Source organism: Vulpes vulpes, chromosome 13 (genome assembly GCF_048418805.1).
Source record: "Vulpes vulpes isolate BD-2025 chromosome 13, VulVul3, whole genome shotgun sequence".
Lineage (NCBI taxonomy): Eukaryota > Metazoa > Chordata > Mammalia > Carnivora > Canidae > Vulpes > Vulpes vulpes.
The window spans coordinates 103,909,536-103,927,348 of NC_132792.1; the positions used below are offsets into that span (position 1 = coordinate 103,909,536).

General features: G+C 34.0%; 1 protein-coding gene across 1 annotated transcript in view; it reads right to left on the reverse strand.

The window, feature by feature from the left end:
* The window catches only part of CCDC178 (coiled-coil domain containing 178), a 371,851-nt gene that overhangs the window by 293,621 nt on the left and 60,417 nt on the right, over nucleotides 1-17,813 (reverse strand). Inside the window, exons 10-11 of the mRNA XM_072733713.1 lie at nucleotides 4,536-4,631; nucleotides 4,250-4,386 (exon numbers count right to left, since the gene is read on the reverse strand). Coding sequence (XP_072589814.1) covers nucleotides 4,250-4,386; nucleotides 4,536-4,631 — 233 coding nt within the window. The remainder of the gene's footprint in view (nucleotides 1-4,249; nucleotides 4,387-4,535; nucleotides 4,632-17,813) is intronic.

Below are 17,813 nucleotides of genomic sequence, written 5' to 3' on the forward strand. Positions count from 1 at the left end.
CAGAACTTTACATCCAAACTCAACTGAATACACATTCTTCTCAAGTGCACATGGAACTTTCTCTCCAGAATAGACCACATACTGGGTCACAAATCAGGCCTTAACCGATACCAAAAGATTGGGATCATCCCCTGCATATTCTCAGACCATAATGCCTTGAAATTAGAACTAAATCACAATAAGAAGTTTGGAAGGACTTCAAACATGTGGAGGTTAAGGACCATCTTGCTAAAAGATGAAAGGGTCAACCAGAAAATTAAGGAAGAATTAAAAAGATTCATGGAAACTAATGAGAATGAAGATACAACCGTTCAAAATCTTTGGGATACAGCAAAAGCAGTCCTGAGGGGGAAATACATCGCAATACAAGCATCCATCCAAAAACTGGAAAGAACTCAAATACAAAAGCTAACCTTACACCTAAAGGAGCTAGAGAGAAAACAGCAAATAGATCCTACACCCAGCAGAAGAAGAGAGTTAATAAAGATTCGAGCAGAACTCAAAGAAATCCAGACCAGAAGAACTGTGGAACAGATCAACAAAAGTTGGTTGGTTGGTTCCTTGAAAGAATTATTAAGATAGATAAACCATTAGCCAGCCTTATTAAAAATAAGAGAGAGAAGACTCAAATTAATAAAATAATGAATGAGAAAGGAGAGATCACTACCAACAACAAGGAAATACAAACGATTTTAAAAACGTATTATGAAAAGCTATACGCCAATAAATTAGGCAATCTAGAAGAAATAGACACATTCCTGGAAAGCCACAAACTACCAAAACTGGAACAGGAAGAAATAAAAAACCTGGACAGGCCAATAACCAGGGAGGAAATTGAAGCAGTCATCAAAAACCTCCCAAGACACAAAAGTCCAGGGCCAGATGGCTTCCCTGGGGAATTCTACCAAACGTTTAAAGAAGAAACCATAACTATTCTACTAAAGCTGTTTGGAAAGATAGAAAGGGATGGAGTACTTCCAAATTTGTTCTATGAGGCCAGAATCACCTTAATTCCAAAACCAAAGACCCCACCAAAAAGGAGGATTATAGACCAATATCCCTGATGAACACGGATGCAAAAATTCTCAACAAGCCAATAGGACACAACAGTACATTAAGAAAATTATTCACCATGACCAAGTAGGATTTATTCCGGGGACACAAGGCTGGTTCAACACTCATAAAACAATCAATGTGATTCATCGTATCAGCAAGAGAAAAACCAAGAACCATATGATCCTCTCAATAGATGCAGAGAAAGCATTTGACAAAATACAGCATCCATTCCTGATCAAAACTCTTCAGAGTGTAGGGATAGAGAGAATATTCCTCAACATCTTACAAGCCATCTACGAAAAACCCATGGCAAATGTTATTCTCATTGGGGAAGCACTGGGATCCTTTCCCCTAAGATCAGGAACAAGACAGGGATGTCCATTCTCACCACTGCTATTCAACATAGTACTGAAAGTCCTAGCCTCAGCAATCAGACAACAAAAAGACATTAAAGGCATTCAAACTGACAAAGAAGAAGTCAAACTCTCCCTCGTCGCCTATGACATGATACTCTACATAGAAAACCCAAAAGAAAAAAAAAAAGAAAAGAAAACCCAAAAGATTCCACCCCAAGATTGCTAGAACTCATACAGCAATTTGGCAGTGTGGCAGGATACAAAATCAATGCCCAGAAATCAATGGCATTTCTATACACTAACAATGAGACTGAAGAAAGAGAAATTAAGGAGTCAATCCCATTTACAATTGCACCTAAAAGCATAAGATACCTAGGAATAAACCTAACTAAAGAGGTAAAGGGTCTATACCCTAAAAACTATAGAACACTTCTGAAAGAAATTGAGGAAGTCACAAAGAGATGGAAAAATATTCCATGTTCATGGATTGGCAAAATTAATATTCTGAAAATGTCAATGTTACCCAGGGCAATTTACATGCTTAATGCAATCCCTATCAAAATACCATGGACTCTCTTCAGAGAGTTAGAACAAATTATTTTAAGATTTGTGTGGAATCAGAAAAGACCCCGAATAGCCAGGGGAATTTTAAAAAAGAAAACCATAGCTGGGGGCATCACAATGCCAGATTTCAGGTTGTATTGCAAAGCTGTGGTCATCAAGACAGTGTGGTACTGGCACAAAAACAGACACATAGATCAATGGAACAGAATAGTGAATCCAGAAGTGGACCCTCAACTTCATGGTCAACTAATATTCGACAATGGAGGAAAGACTATCCACTGGAAAAAAGACAGTCTCTTCAATAAATGGTGTTGGGAAAATTGGACATCCACATGCAGAAGAATGAAACTAGACCACTCTCTTGCACCATACACAAAGATAAACTCAAAATGGATGAAAGATCTAAATGTGAGACAAGATTCCATCAAAATCCTAGAGGAGAACACAGACAACACCCTTTTTGAACTCAGCCACAGTAACTTCTTGCAAGATACATCCACGAAGGCAAAAGAAACAAAAGCAAAAATGAACTATTGGGACTTCATCAAGATAAGAAGCTTTTGCACAGCAAAGAATACAGTCAACAAAACGAAAAGACAACCTACAGAATGGGAGAAGATATTTGCAAATGACGTATCAGATAAAGAGCTAGTTTCCAAGATCTATAAAGAACTTATTAAACTCAACACCATGGGATCCCTGGGTGGCGCAGCGGTTTGGCGCCTGCCTTTGGCCCAGGGCATGATTCTGGAGACCCGGGATCAAATCCCACATCGGGCTCCCGGTGCATGGAGCCTGCTTCTCCCTCCGCCTGTGTGTCTGCCTCTCTCTCTCTCTCTCTCTCTCTCTCTCTTTCTCATGAATAAATAAATAAGATCTTTAAAATAAATAAATAAATAAATAAATAAACTCAACCCCAAAGAAACAAACAATCCAATCATGAAATGGGCAAAAGACATGAACAGAAATCTCACAGAGGAAGACATAGACATGGCCAACACGCACATGAGAAAATGCTCTGCATCACTTGCCATCAGGGAAATACAAATCAAAACCACAATGAGATACCACCTCACACCAGTGAGAATGGGGAAAATTAACAAGGCAGGAAACCACAAATGTTGGAGAGGATGCAGAGAAAAGGGAATCCTCTTACACTGTTGGTGGGAATGTGAACTGGTGCAGCCACTCTGGAAAACTGTGTGGAGGTTCCTCAAAGAGTTAAAAATAGACCTGTCCTATGACCCAGCAATTGCCCTGCTGGGGATTTACCCCAAAGATGCAGATGCAATGAAACACTGGGACACCTGCACCCCGATGTTTATAGCAGCAATGTCCACAATAGCCAAACTGTGGAAGGAGCCTCAATGTCCATCGAAAGATGAATGGATAAAGAAGATGTGGTTTATGTATACAATGGAATATTACTCAGCCATTAGAAATGACAAATACCCACCATTTGCTTCAACGTGGATGGAACTGGAGGATATTATGCTGAGTCAAATAAGTCAATTGGAGAAGGACAAACATTATATGGTCTCATTCATTTGGGGAATATAAATAATAGTGAAAGGGAATAGAAGGGAGGAGAGAAGAAATGGGTAGGAAATATTAGAAAGGAAGACAGAACATGAAGACTCCTAAATCTGGGAAACGAACTAGGGGTGGTGGAAGGGGAGGAGGGCGGGGGATGGGGGTGACTGGGTGACAGGCACTGAGGGGGCACTTGACTGGATGAGCACTAGGTGTTATTCTATATGTTGGCAAACTGAACACCAATAAAAAATAAATTTACTATTAAAAAAAGCATATTTTAAGTTTCTTTGAGTATAAGAAGATACGTCAAAAAGAGGTGATAGCATGAAACTATTTTATTGGGTAATTTTTTCACTGTTTTGCTATCTCTAGAGGGATTCAGAGTGAGACTTAAAAAGCAACATCTAGGGGCACTTGGGTGGCTGAGTTGGTTAAGCTTCCAACTCTTGATTTCAGCTCAGATCATGATCTCAGGGTTGTGAGTTTGAGACCTGTGTCAGGCTCTACACTGGGCATGGAGCCTACTTAAGGTTCTCTCCCTTCCTCTCCATTTGCTCCTCCTCCCTCCTAAAAAACAAAACAAAACAAAATGAATAAAAATAAACAAAATTTAAGCTAATGGTAAACACACACACCACCATACCATGCCAGGAGAACAAAATGAAGAGATGTATCAATATAATACTATATTTAACATATTGGATATAACAAAATAAAAATTATCTTTGCAAAATTACCTGTCATTGATTAAACCTGCTATAGTTTCAATATCAATTCCAAGTCTTCTGTTTTCTTCTATCAACTGAGCATTTGCAATTGAGATATCTGAAAAGTCTTTTGTAACATTAGAAAGCTCAATATCCCATGATTTTTTCTTTAAGAAAAGAATAAAATAATCATTTATACATGCTTTGTATCTCAGAAAGAAAAAACATATATAACGAAATTATTTTTACTTTTCTGAGTTAGTATTTAGGAATAGAGAATAGAACTTTAGGTAGAAGGAGGGAAAGGTGTACTTACTGAGGTATAATAATTATTAAGTACATCCAGATACTCCTTTTCATAACTTTTTCTCTTCCAAGCTAGTTGATCATAAATTTTTTTCAAATCATCTAGCTAAAATATACAGAAGAAATAAATGAATTATGAAGCTTCCCATTCTTTTGTAAGGTAAGAAATATATTCAAATCATGTAGCTACCATAAGTTAATGTTGATTAAAATAGTATAGTACACACAAAAAAATAGTATAATACCACAGGTTGTTGCCACTTATAAAAATCGATGCAACATTCTGAATAGAATATAGAAAATCAACCCTAATAGTGCTCAAATAATTAATCAGAATAAAATAGAAGGTATTTGTTATGTTGTAAGAATTGATAAAAATTAGAAAATTTAAATCATAATTCATCACATTAAAAAATTAAAGGAAAAAATAACATGAATATGGTCAACACTCTAGAGAATAGCTATGTGGTAAATTCACTATCTAGTTTCAATAATACTTAAACTAGTACAAGGAAAAACTACACAGATATAAAAAAATAAAAAATATCAAAATACATCAAAATGCTAAATACATACCCACTGAGCTCAAGAATGAGGCTAGATTATCTCTTATCACCATTATTATTAATCATGTTATGTGAAAGTTTAGTTAAATGTAATTGAATAAAATAAAGAATTATAAAGTCAAATACAAATAGGTAATATACCTTCAACTTTAGATATTACTGAACACTTTGAAAAACAGAAGATTTTATTTAAAACTTCAATAAACAATTTTGGTAAAATGGCTGGATATAAGGAAATTAGAAGCTTTTAACCATAACAGTAATAATCTGTTTAAAAACACTGTCACAATACTTAAAAACTTCGGTAAAAAAATACAAAATATTTGGGAATAAATTAAATGTAAAAGAGAACTATAGAGAATAAAAACAAATTCTTATTTAGAAGTTCAAATCAAAAACCACATGAAAAGAATGATAAGCCATATAAAGGTTGAATAGAATATACTGTTGGTTATCCCAAAATTATAGTTGTTTGTCAATATACTAAAAATCATTGAATTCTATAATTTAAAAAAAACAAAACAACATTGTTAAGAGGCATCAGATCCGAAAATTAATGACAAAGGATGTAACAGGACACTGTTTCCTAAACCATTTCAAACTTTCCTTGTTATTTTACTCTATTACATACCATACCATCTGTACTACTGTGCATTTAAAATTTTTCTTTAAAAATGTTTTTTCTTAAGGCAGCTCACGTTTATTTAAACAATCATTTTAAAAAAGGAAACTACTGTTATTTAAGTTAAAAATCCAGTATCATTTTTAAAAATATTTTATTTATTTAATTTTTAACTTTTATTTTTATTTTTTTTAAGATTTTATTTATTTATTCATGATAGACACAGAGAGGGAGAGAGAGAGAGAGGCAGAGGCAGAGGGAGAAGCAGGCTCCATGCAGGGAGCCCGCCGTGGGACTCGATCCCGGGTCTCCAGGATCATGGCCTGAGCTGAAGGCAGGTGCTTAACTGCTGAGCCACCCGGGAGGCGCCCCAGTATCATATGCCATAAAGGGAAGCAACTTAAAAATAAATAAAAACAATTTATGAAATAAACAATATAAAAATAAAATACAAGTAGTATTAAATGTATTCAACATACCAAGAAAATACTAAATATTTTTTAGAATTATGAATAGTAATTAAAGAAATATTTCAATTAACGTAATTTTAAGAGTTCAATGATTATGATTTATCAGTATATTTAATAAATTTCCCATACAACTGGATATTATAGATATAACCCGAAGTTTTTTTTATGAGTTTTAGTTTCAAGAGGCCTTTGAAATATCTTTCAGAATTGTTCTTCAGAAACTGTCCAACTACTAATGATGTACAAGCATTTTTACCTACTCATTACTATCTTTGTTTGGGATAATCATGTCAAGTTTATCAGTCAAGTTTTTTTAGATAGTGCAACATAGTTTGAGTGTATTCCTTAGATAAAGTTGTAACCAAATTAGACAATGAGACATTCCCACCTTGACATAATTAAAAAGTATATTCTATGGCTTCAATTTTGCTGTTTTTTCTTCATATGTGCTTCACCTATTCGATTTGTATTAGGACATTTAAAGTTTTTGATTGAGAAAATACCTTTGTAAAATATCCTAATTTTTTTTTTATTTTTTTTTTTTATTAATTTTTATTGGTGTTCAATTTACCAACATACAGAAAAACACCCAGTGCTCATCCCGTCAAGTGTCCACCTCAGTGCCCGTCACCCATTCCCCTCCAACACCCGCCCTCCTCCCCCCTTCCACCACCCCTAGTTCGTTTCCCCGAGTTAGGAGTCTTTATGTTCTGTCTCCCTTCCTGATATTTCCCAACATTTCTTCTCCCTTCCTTTAAATATCCTAATTTTTAATGTAGTTCTCAGTCATAAAAGTCATCTAGAAGCCTGAATTTTTCACTGAGGAATAGTTGAAGCTTTTTTAAAGTAAATTAATAGGGAGTGAGTTCCTTAAAAAGCACATATTACAGAATAATGATCATTCATTTACAAGTCTGAGAGCACAAATGAGTATTTGGCGGTTTTAACTGATTTGATGAATAATTTTTAAACTTTAATGAAATACTTCTCTTAACATGCCTGCATCATTTTGCAATGGCTTGAATATGACTATTCATGAGTATAACAGTGGGTAGATTTGCCTTTCTGGACAACTTTTTGAATATATGTAACTAATCATTTTCTTTCATCTGGCTATGGCATTAGCATCATATGTGCTTAATCAAAAACATGGATTTCAGGACTTACTGCTGTTTCTCAAGAAGTCATCAATACATTTAAATTTTCTTTATCTGTACACATTAGCAAAGAATTCACAGTATGAATGAATTCATCACTTTACAGTGAATTTTAACAACTTTTATACTAGAAATAATAATTACTTCTTTACATATTTGGTAATCTCTATAAGTAAAAGATGAATTGTTATTTGACATAGGCATTTAATGAATCATTTTGTTTGTTATATCCCTGAATCTCTCTGTCACCTGGTAGCAGGCTTGATAAATGTCTTACTAACTGCTTCAGCAGATCTGGACTCTGAAGTTAATTATAATCCTAAAAACATAATTCTAAAGTCTCAGCACTCTCATTCTTTGTCATTCTGTACATACACTTCAGTATCTATTTAAAAAATTTTATAGGCTATTTTTTGTGCTTTAACATGACAATTGTGGATTATTTATTAATTATGACCATTGTGACAAATCTTAGAACATATAATAAAGTAGATCTGTTTTCTTCACCAGTTCACAAAACCCAAAATTCTAATAAAATTCAAATTATTCCCACACTAATCTTTCTTTGCTGCTTGTAAACATTGGTAAAGGATTTTTAGGAAATATTTTAATTTAGTCTTCATACCTATCTAAAGACATGTAACTGATTTGATCACATTCCTCACTAGTGTCTCTACTTCTACAATTAAACATCCATAGTTTTGTTTTCTTTTGTTTTAGAGAGAAAGAGAGAGAGAGAGAAGAGTATGCATGTCTGAGCAGGGGGAGAGGATCAGAGGGAAAGGAAGAAAGGGAATCTTAAGTAAGCTCTACAACCATTTTGGAGCTGGATAAGAGGCTGGATCTCAGGACCCAGAGTTCATGATCTAAGCCGAAATCAAGAGTCAGAAGATTGGGATGCTTTGCCTTCGGGTCAGGCCATGATCCTGGGGTTCCAAGATTGAGTCCCACATTAGGCTCCCTGTATGGAGCCTGCTTCTCCCTCTGCCTATGTCTCTGCCCCTCTCTGCACGTCTCTCATAAATAAATAAATCTTTAAACAAAAAATGTCAGAAGCTTAACAGGCTGAACCACCCAGATGCCTCAAACACCCATATTTTTAACCACTTACCTAGGACAGAATCTACAGAGTACAAAAATCATAAATAGGACCCAAGTCAGTTTGTTTTTCTTTCCCTTTTTTTAAAAAAAGGATTTTATTTATTTGAGAGAAAAAAAGATAGTGAGAGACAGCATGAGCAGGGTGAGAGACAGAGGGAGCCCGCTAAGCAGGGAATCCAACATAGGTCAGAACCCTGAGTTCATGACCTGGGCTGAAGGCAGATGCTTAACTGACTGAGCCACCAAGGAGCTACCCTCCCACCAATGAGTTTCTAATGTACTTTCCAGATCAGATGTGGTAGTTCTGATGCCTAAAATTATACATATTTCATATGTCAAATAACTGTCAATCTTTCAGAAATATATTTTCTAGCACGTTTCCCAATAAAAAGAGTAAAAGATAAACATGAAAATTCAATGCCTTAAGGTCAAAATTAATGATCTGTATTACCATGTCACTGACAGGTATTTGTTGGCAGTTTCAGGAAGTGAAGTTATGAAATGTTCATGAGCACATCTTAAGTACTACAGTATACTTACAACTTGCAATTTTTGAATAAGTACTATTATGTTAACCCTGCCCTAATCAATAAAATCCATGGAATCACACATGAAATCATTGTGTGCTAATTGCTTTCCTAATATAAATAATATTAAACATGTAACTTTGAAAATGCTTGTCATTGGAATATCTAAAATTATGTAGTATCTCATGAATAGTAATCTTTGCAAGTAAGAAAAAGAAAGAAGAGGAAGATTTAATGGCTAATAAAAGAAAATGAAAATGAATTTATTTCCCTTCCAGACAGGAAAACAAAAATTACTCCCAACATTTCTTTACCCAACCAATTAAGTTGGTATAATTTTAAAACACCTACACTGTTGGAAAAAATGAGAAATCAGACATTTGTACTGCTCATATACACATACATATGCACAAATATACATACCAAACTTCTTAGAACATATTTCAGTAATATCTATCTTGAAAAATACACTTAGTTCTGGCATAACAATCCAAGTTTTGAGAATCTAGCACATACAAAGAACCAGCACATTAAAAACAACATATATGAAGTTATTAATTTTAATACTGTTGAGTTGAGATGAATAAAGTAAAATTAATGGCTCAGTGAACCCCCTTTGCAACCTCCTTCTAATGTGTTTCCTAACATATCAGAGCCCACGACAGAAAAAGAACAGAAAAGAAGGCAGGAAGACAGGAAGGAAGACAGTTTCTATTCCTATTTGTGAAAGTGTTCAAGATGCAAATTAGTTCAACCAATTGGAGATACAGTCATGCATATTATGGAAAATAGAACTGAGGTAAAAGGCATCTTTCTGATTCTTGGCTGCTTTCCTTTAGTTTTGTTTGTTTTCTCTCTATTGGCAAGTAAGGTCAAGAGATGTGAATATTGTATAGTCGCATTTTGGTGTCCATCTGCTAGCTGTGGGTGTTGAGGCACTTTGGCATCAGCAGCAGTGGCTACAGTTTCCAGATCTGCACTTTCTGATCAAAGCAGCAGTCATACGCTCAATACAGATCTAGAGGCAGCCTCAGATGTCATAGTTCCTATATTGGTCAATTTGAATAACATTCCTTAAGTCCAGCCTACATAACTCTGCCAGCTTTGCAAACTTGCCGAAATCTCTACATCCCTTTCTGCCTAACAAAGAGGGATTTCTGTTTTCTACACTGTATTCTTACTGATACGATGGCAATTCATAGTGTATAATACTTGTACATTAAAAAAGTACATTAGGAACACCTGCGTGGCTCAGTCTGTTAAGTACTGGACTCTTGGTTTTGGCTCAGGTCATGATCTCTAGGTCAGGAGATCAAGCTCTGCTTGTAGGGCTCTATGCAATGTGGAGTTTGCCCGAGAGTCTCTCTCTTCCTCTCCTTCTCTCTTGCCCCTCCCCCACTCTGTCTCTAAAATACATAAATATATATTTTTTAAAAAGTACATTAGACTTATATCTAACAACCTTGAGGAATTTCACAATGCATTTTTAAGTAAAAGGGCAAGTTTACTAAGTGTATATTTGAAAACCTCTTTTTAAATTAAAAATCAAATAGTAAATTGTACAAGTACATATAATAACGTATTTACAGAAGCATAGAAAAATATGTGCAAGATGACATACTGTGCTGGTAATATAGGCTACTTCATGTGAGATCAGATATGGGGAGGAAATAGATGTTAAAATAAATAGCTAAATCTTTGTATCTTTTTATTTATACCATTAGCCTCAGTGAACATGTTACTTAATAATATTTAGGAGAAAATTAAGTTAAGAAAGGCAGCACCTAGTCTATACTATCTCACTGTTTTATAAACTGGGTGAGTCATTAATAGAATGGAAATTACTGAGGATAGCTGTAAATAAAATAATGAAAAAATCAAGGTGGGAAAACATTCTGTATACTCTATCACTGAAAAGAGAACTCATATAACATTGTAAATAATTAGTAATATAGGGGATTTATAATTGGCAATGTTTTAGACATGCATATTGAATACAAATTAAATTTGAACACAAAATATCATTAAATACTTAAAATTATTAAAATCAAGTAAAGAATAAAATGTTTTTCTAAATGAATGACACTATATATATTCCCCCTTTAATCAACACATTAACCCCTAAGTCGTCTCTTGTAGATTATTAACATATTAAATTAATATACATCTAGTTGTTCAAATGAGAAAACTGAATCCCAAAAGGGGGTAATGTGCAGGTCACAACTAGAGTATGGAGGAGAAATTTGAGTCTGATTTTGTGACAGCCTCTAAAACAGCATTTTAAATAAAGCGCTTTAAAGATTCTCAACCATACTACTCATTGGAGAAATGAAAATTTAAAATCACAGTGGGATAAATCCTCCAAAAGAACTATAATTAAAAATAAATAAAAGACAATATTAGATGATGGTGTTAATCTGAGGCTGGAACTCTCATACATGATGGTCTAAGTAGAAAAAAATGTATAACTATCTTAGAAAAAAATTTTGGCATTATCTACTAAAATTGAACAGATGGGTTTTTTGGCCTAGCAATTCCCAACATAAATTAATACATAGTTCCAATGCATATTTCAACTGCCTTAGTCTGAAAAACTAGATGGACTGAATGTCATTAACTGGAACAGGGGAAACTTCAGGTTTATAGAGAGGTTGGATATCTAAAATTCAATTTTAGAAAAGGTAAGCTTGAGATACCAACAAGACATCTAAGTGGAGACTGAATCGTCAGTTACATATACATTAAGCTTTTTCTAAAAGACTAAGCCCTGGAATTCTCAAATGTTTGTGGAGTTTGGAGAAATATAGAAAAACCAGTGAAGGAAACTGAGAGCAAGTTTCCAAAAGAATAAGAAGAAGTAAGAATATGTGTGTTAGATGCCAAGAGAAAAGATTTCCAGAGATAAGAGTATAATCAACTTTAAGTGCTATATATAAGTTAATTAAAACAAGGACAAAGAAACAATGATTAGACTTAGCAATATGGAAATCACTGTTGACCTAAATCAGAGATACTCTGTTTGAATGATGAGGGCAAAAAAGAAAATTGAAATGTGTCTAAGAAAGGATGAGATATTATAACCAAATAAGATTTATTACAATAATGTGAAGTTCAACATTAGGAAACCCATCAATACAATTCTCTATACATATAAGAGACAATATGACATGAGCATCTCCCTGGATGCTAAAAAGACTCTTGACAAAATTTGACAACTGTTTCCAATTAAAAAAAATACTCCATAAATTGAAACTGATATTTTCTTAACATTACAAAATACACATTGAATCCTAAAGTCAGACTCTTATTTAAGGGAAAAAACTACCACTAATCCCACCAAGAGAAGAACATAGCAAGGATGCCAATGATCTCTATTACCATTTAACATTGTACTGGATATATTAACCAATGTAATCATATAAGAGATTAACAATTAAAAGTCATAAAAATAGCAAAGGGATAATAATATCCATATTTACAGTTGAAATAATAGCACCCTTGGAAAATCCAAAATAAACAATGATAAAACTACCATAAATAATTTAAAAATCAGTAAATTAGTAAAATATAAGTTAGCATTATTGATTTCATATACCCAAACATAACTAGTTATGAGAATTAATGAAAGAGAAAATTTCCAATTAAAGTGCAACAAAATAACTAATTAGGCATAAACTTATCAAAAATATGGAGACCCTATTGAGAAAATCCTTTGAAAAAAATTTCTAAAAGAAACAAAAGAAGAACTGAACAAGTAGAATGGTATCATCTTACGGGCTTAAAATAATACATACCTGTTATTTCATGGTTCTGTAGGACAGAATGCTAATGGACTAAGTAAATACCCTGTTTAGAGTCTCAAAGCTGAATTGAAGTTTTCAGCAGGTCTGGGCTCCACTATAGAGACTCTAGGGAATGAGCCACTGCTAATCTCATTAAGATTGTAGGTAGAATTCATTTTCCTTTCACATTTTCTATATGGCCCACTCCATTTTAAAGTCAGCAATGGCTGGTTGAGTGCTTATCATGCTCTGTGTGTCTCTGACTCCAGCTTCTGTTACATTTCCCTGATTTTTTCTATCCTCTTCCAAGAGGAAGAATAATCTATAGCTCTCAGTTGCACTCTGTGGAATTTTATCCACCTGCTCGATGCTTGGTTCCACCACCTTCAGGGCTCTTGGTTTCACCATTTGAGTAATTCTTCCCTTTTCTTTTTTTTAAAGATTTTATTCATTTATTCATGAGAGACAGAAAGAGAGAGTGAGAGAGAGAGATGAGAGAGAGAGAGAGAGAGAGGCAGAGACACAGGCAGAGACACAGGCAGTGAAACAGGCTCCATGCAGGGAACCTGATGTGGGACTCAATCCCGGGACTCCAGGATCACGCCCTGGGCCAAAGGCAGGTGCTAAACCACTTAGCCACCCAGGGATCCCCTCATTCTTCCCTTTTAATGAAAGATAGCACATATTTGCAGTGGGACAATTTTATCAACCTGCTTCCTGCCAGCATAATCATGAGATCCAACAGGTTTATTTTATTTTATATACTCTCAGCCTCTTTTAGTACACAAGGCAACATTTTGCTGATATAAAAATCACAACATTGTGGGCCTCTCATGTATACCAGGGATTCATTCCTTCATTCATTCGTATATATGTGTGTGCGTATGTATGTACATATATGTTATGTACATATGCATATCTACATATGTATATAGCCTATATATGTTTATATATGTTTATGAATATGTATGTATGTGTGTGTGTCTGTATCCTATTAGATAGTGGGGAGAAGTCCAAAATATGTTTTAGATAAATAATCTCTTCTCAACTTTGGTTACACTGAAATAGTTGAGGGGCAATATCCTTATGTTTCCTTCTAGATTAAGAAATATGTGAATCACTTCACTTGAATTAAAAAAGAATTTCAATTAAAATTGATTAATAAAAAAATAAAAATAAAATTGATTAATAGTCATAAATTATACCCAAATATATTAACTAAAATTTTAGCAGTGACATAGAATATAGGCTTTTCCCCTATATATATATATATATATATATAAGCCACCTCTACAACTAGAAAATGATTGAATTTATAATCTTATAGCATTTTTATCATTTAAAGAATACTAATGAAAGTAACCAATATTTATAGTACTTAATACAGAGGAACTGTCTCTAAGAGAACTTATACTTCACAGTATAAGAAATCCAATGAATAGTTTTATCTAAAAGTTAATCATAAGGCATCAGATGCATACAAAATCATTATGGGAATAACTTTTCTTAGCTCTCCATATCACTCAAATTATTGGAAAATTTCCAAAATCTATCTCTTTTACAACATAGATAATGTCTGCTTAAGACAAAGTCAAGGAATTTTTATTCTAAGGAATAAATAAATTAAATCAGAAATGATACTAAGGATGGAAAACTCTCTATACTTACAACACAAACACCAAGAATTATTTTGTATGGTTGCTTTTTAAATTTTTTTAAATTTACTTTTTAAAAGTTAGTATGTGCATAAAAAGAAACTATAAACCCCAAAAGCAAGGAACAAACCATCCATATTCACAAACAGTTTACAGTTTGACTTCTAGGTCCCATGTGTGTACCTATACAACTAAGCACTTTAATGTAATTAAGATCATACAATTATGTATATGTTTTTTACACACCATGAATATTTATCATTTCAAAGTCCCAAAACTACAAGTATTTTGGTAAACAAGAATAGACTACACCAACTCAACCTGAAAGAAAAAAATGTAATCCTGCCTTTCCTGGTGACAAAAAAATGTCATAAAAGACAAAAATAGCAACTGGCTTCTCTATAAAGAGAAGATAGAGGCAAAATTGCAATTAAAATACTGCATTCCCTTCATGTTCAATTATAAATGAGACAAAGTAGCAGAGTACACAAAGTATAATGCTTCTCAGAGAATTCATTATCCAATCTATACTATTAGCAAGGAGGTATGTTGCCACTAAATCACTTAGTATCTTTCTATAGTACAGCCAAAAGAGATGTACACACATTAACAGTTATCATTTAAATGTAAATATGAACACATTCACATACATCTCTCCCCCTATACTTCCATGCACCCCTCTGCTGCCAACCTAACAAGTCCTGATGTGAATTTCTCAGAGACAGTTTAACAATTCCATGTCTAAGATGCTTCTTTCCTATCAATTATAACAAAAAGAAACATAAATTGGTTAATTCAATAGCTATACATTTTATCATTCATTGCACCTCAGGATATCTGAAAAGCTTAGATGTTACAAATAATGACCCTTGTCCACAATAAATACAGGTACTTTACAAAGACTTATCTATAATCTATGATTATAAACTAAAACTGTCTTCCAGATATGGAGATACTAGTTATAAGTCCTTCCCTTCACCCTTCCACTGCCCCCTCCACCATTTCAGTGACTAAGTAAAGCAAGACATCTAACTTTAAGAAGTGAATTAACAGACACCCCCTAAACAGTCCTTCCTAAAACCTAACAAAAGGGCACTTATAAAGTGACTATTTAACTATCCCTACTTTTTATGTGGCTTCAGGCATTAGGACTTGTTTATCCTTTAATACATAGCAATATTAACTACAGTACACATACAGAACAATGGTTAGACAATCTGAACTTAGTTAAAGACTCATGGGCACAGAACCCACCCCATCCCCAGCCACCCAGTGAATAGTCAGCATATACTCCATGATATCAAGTTTAACAATTCTATTCCCAAGGGACGCCTGGGGGCTCAGCAGTTGAGCATCTGCCTTTGGCTCAGGTGTGATCCTGGAGTCCCACGTCGGGCTCCCTGCATGGAGCCTGCTTCTCCCTCTGCCTATGTCTCTGCTCCCCCATCTCTGTGTGTGTGTGTGTGTGTGTGTGTGTGTGTCTCATGAATAAATAAATAAAAATCTTAAATAAAAATCCATTCCCCAAATACAATCATTCTTATCAATTAACAGAATACTTAAAGGACAGGGAGCCCACTTCTCTCTCTGCCTATGTCTGTCTCTCTCTCCATGTCTCTCATAAATAAATAAATAAATATCTTAAAAAAAATTCATTCCCAAAATACAATCATTCTTATGAATTAACAGAACACTTAAAGGTTGTTACTTTAACTCTCTACTTTTGACCTGTTGTTCCCCTTTAAACATCTAGATAACTAGATGTCTCAAGTAAGGATATATTTAGTTTGCCCACTGTAATATGTAGCATCACTGAAGGAACACTCTGGCCTAGAATCCTTCCTCTTCCCATCTCTAGAAACCCAGGAGAAAGTATAAGTATCTGTAATGCTTAGAAAGAATTTTAACAATTTCATTTCCTCTAGTTGTTTTTAGAACAATCTTTCCTGTGAATTTAAACACAAAACTTACGTTCTCTGGTTTCTTTTCAGATATAAATCTTTCCGCCTTTTAAACACAAAGTGTACCCAATGTTTGTTTACTAACTACTTTTTCACACACTGGCAACCTTTTTTTTTTAAGATTTTATTTATTTATTCATGGGAAACACACACACACACACACACACACACACACACACACACACACAAAGGCAGAGACACAGGTAGAGGAAGAAGCAGGCTCCATGCAGGGAGCCTGATGTGGGACTCAATCCCAGGACTCTAGGATCGCACCCTGGGCCGAAGGCAGATGCTCAACCACTGAGTGGCAACCTTTTTAACATCTAGAAAGATAAGATGTTGTAAATTAGGATTCATTTGTCCTTTATATGTACAATATACACAGCCAAGTAAAACAAAACGCAGACATAGGGGACAATGGTTAATCCTACCTAACTATAAACATACTGGTATTAAGCACTTTGCTCTTTCTTCTCCATCGTCCCCTAACAAGTACAAATATTATACAATTTGTATTGCTCTGAGAGGTGGTATGATTATATTTAAAGTTATTAAAATTCTTTCAGATTTAAAGAAACAATGTATAACCTGACCAACATTTAAAGTTATAACATTAGGTAAAAAGTTAAAATAGTATAAACTCAGATCTTAAATTGTGAATAGCTGCCATACAAATTCCTGTGACAACAACTCTACAACATTAATAATATGAAAGCCAAGAAGTTAAATTAATGAAAGTATTGTTGTTAAAAAAGTGAGTTAATTTTAGAACATGTAAAAATGCAGGCAAATCATTCAAGCCCTATGAGAAATAAAGGCATACAATTCTTCCTTAAACCTCTTATACCATAATTCAACTTCTGTTTGTACCACAATATTATTTTTGTTAAAATGAGCAGCTATGTTAATATTTAAGATTTAGAAATACTTACCATAGCTTTGATTATAATACTTAAAAACTGAAAACATCCTAAATGTTCAATAATAAAGGTCTAAGAAACTCTCAATTATTAAAATTATATTGTAAAATATAAGATACTTTGGGTAAGTTTTTATCTAAGGAGAACCATGTCATCAATTACTGTATGCATATGATAATATAGTTTTTTTTAATATAGCAAAGCCTGTTTATGCACAACAAAATATTAGGAGTGACCACATCTAGATAGTGAAGTCATAAATCAGTATTTTCTTCTACTCACATGAGTATATTCTAAGCTCTGATGTACGCACATTAAATATTTGTGCTATTCAAAAAATGCCTTAAAGTAATTTTAGCTAATAGTTTGTGTAATGACTCCTACCAGATTTTATGAGGGTTGTAAGGAAGAAAATAGGATCCCGTATTAGTAATTTCACTGTAGTGTGGTGGTGAAAGCCTGGCTGGTAGTTATCTGAAGTGGGAACGCAGGAGAGAAATCTGAAAGAGTGAATATAGAAAATCCTT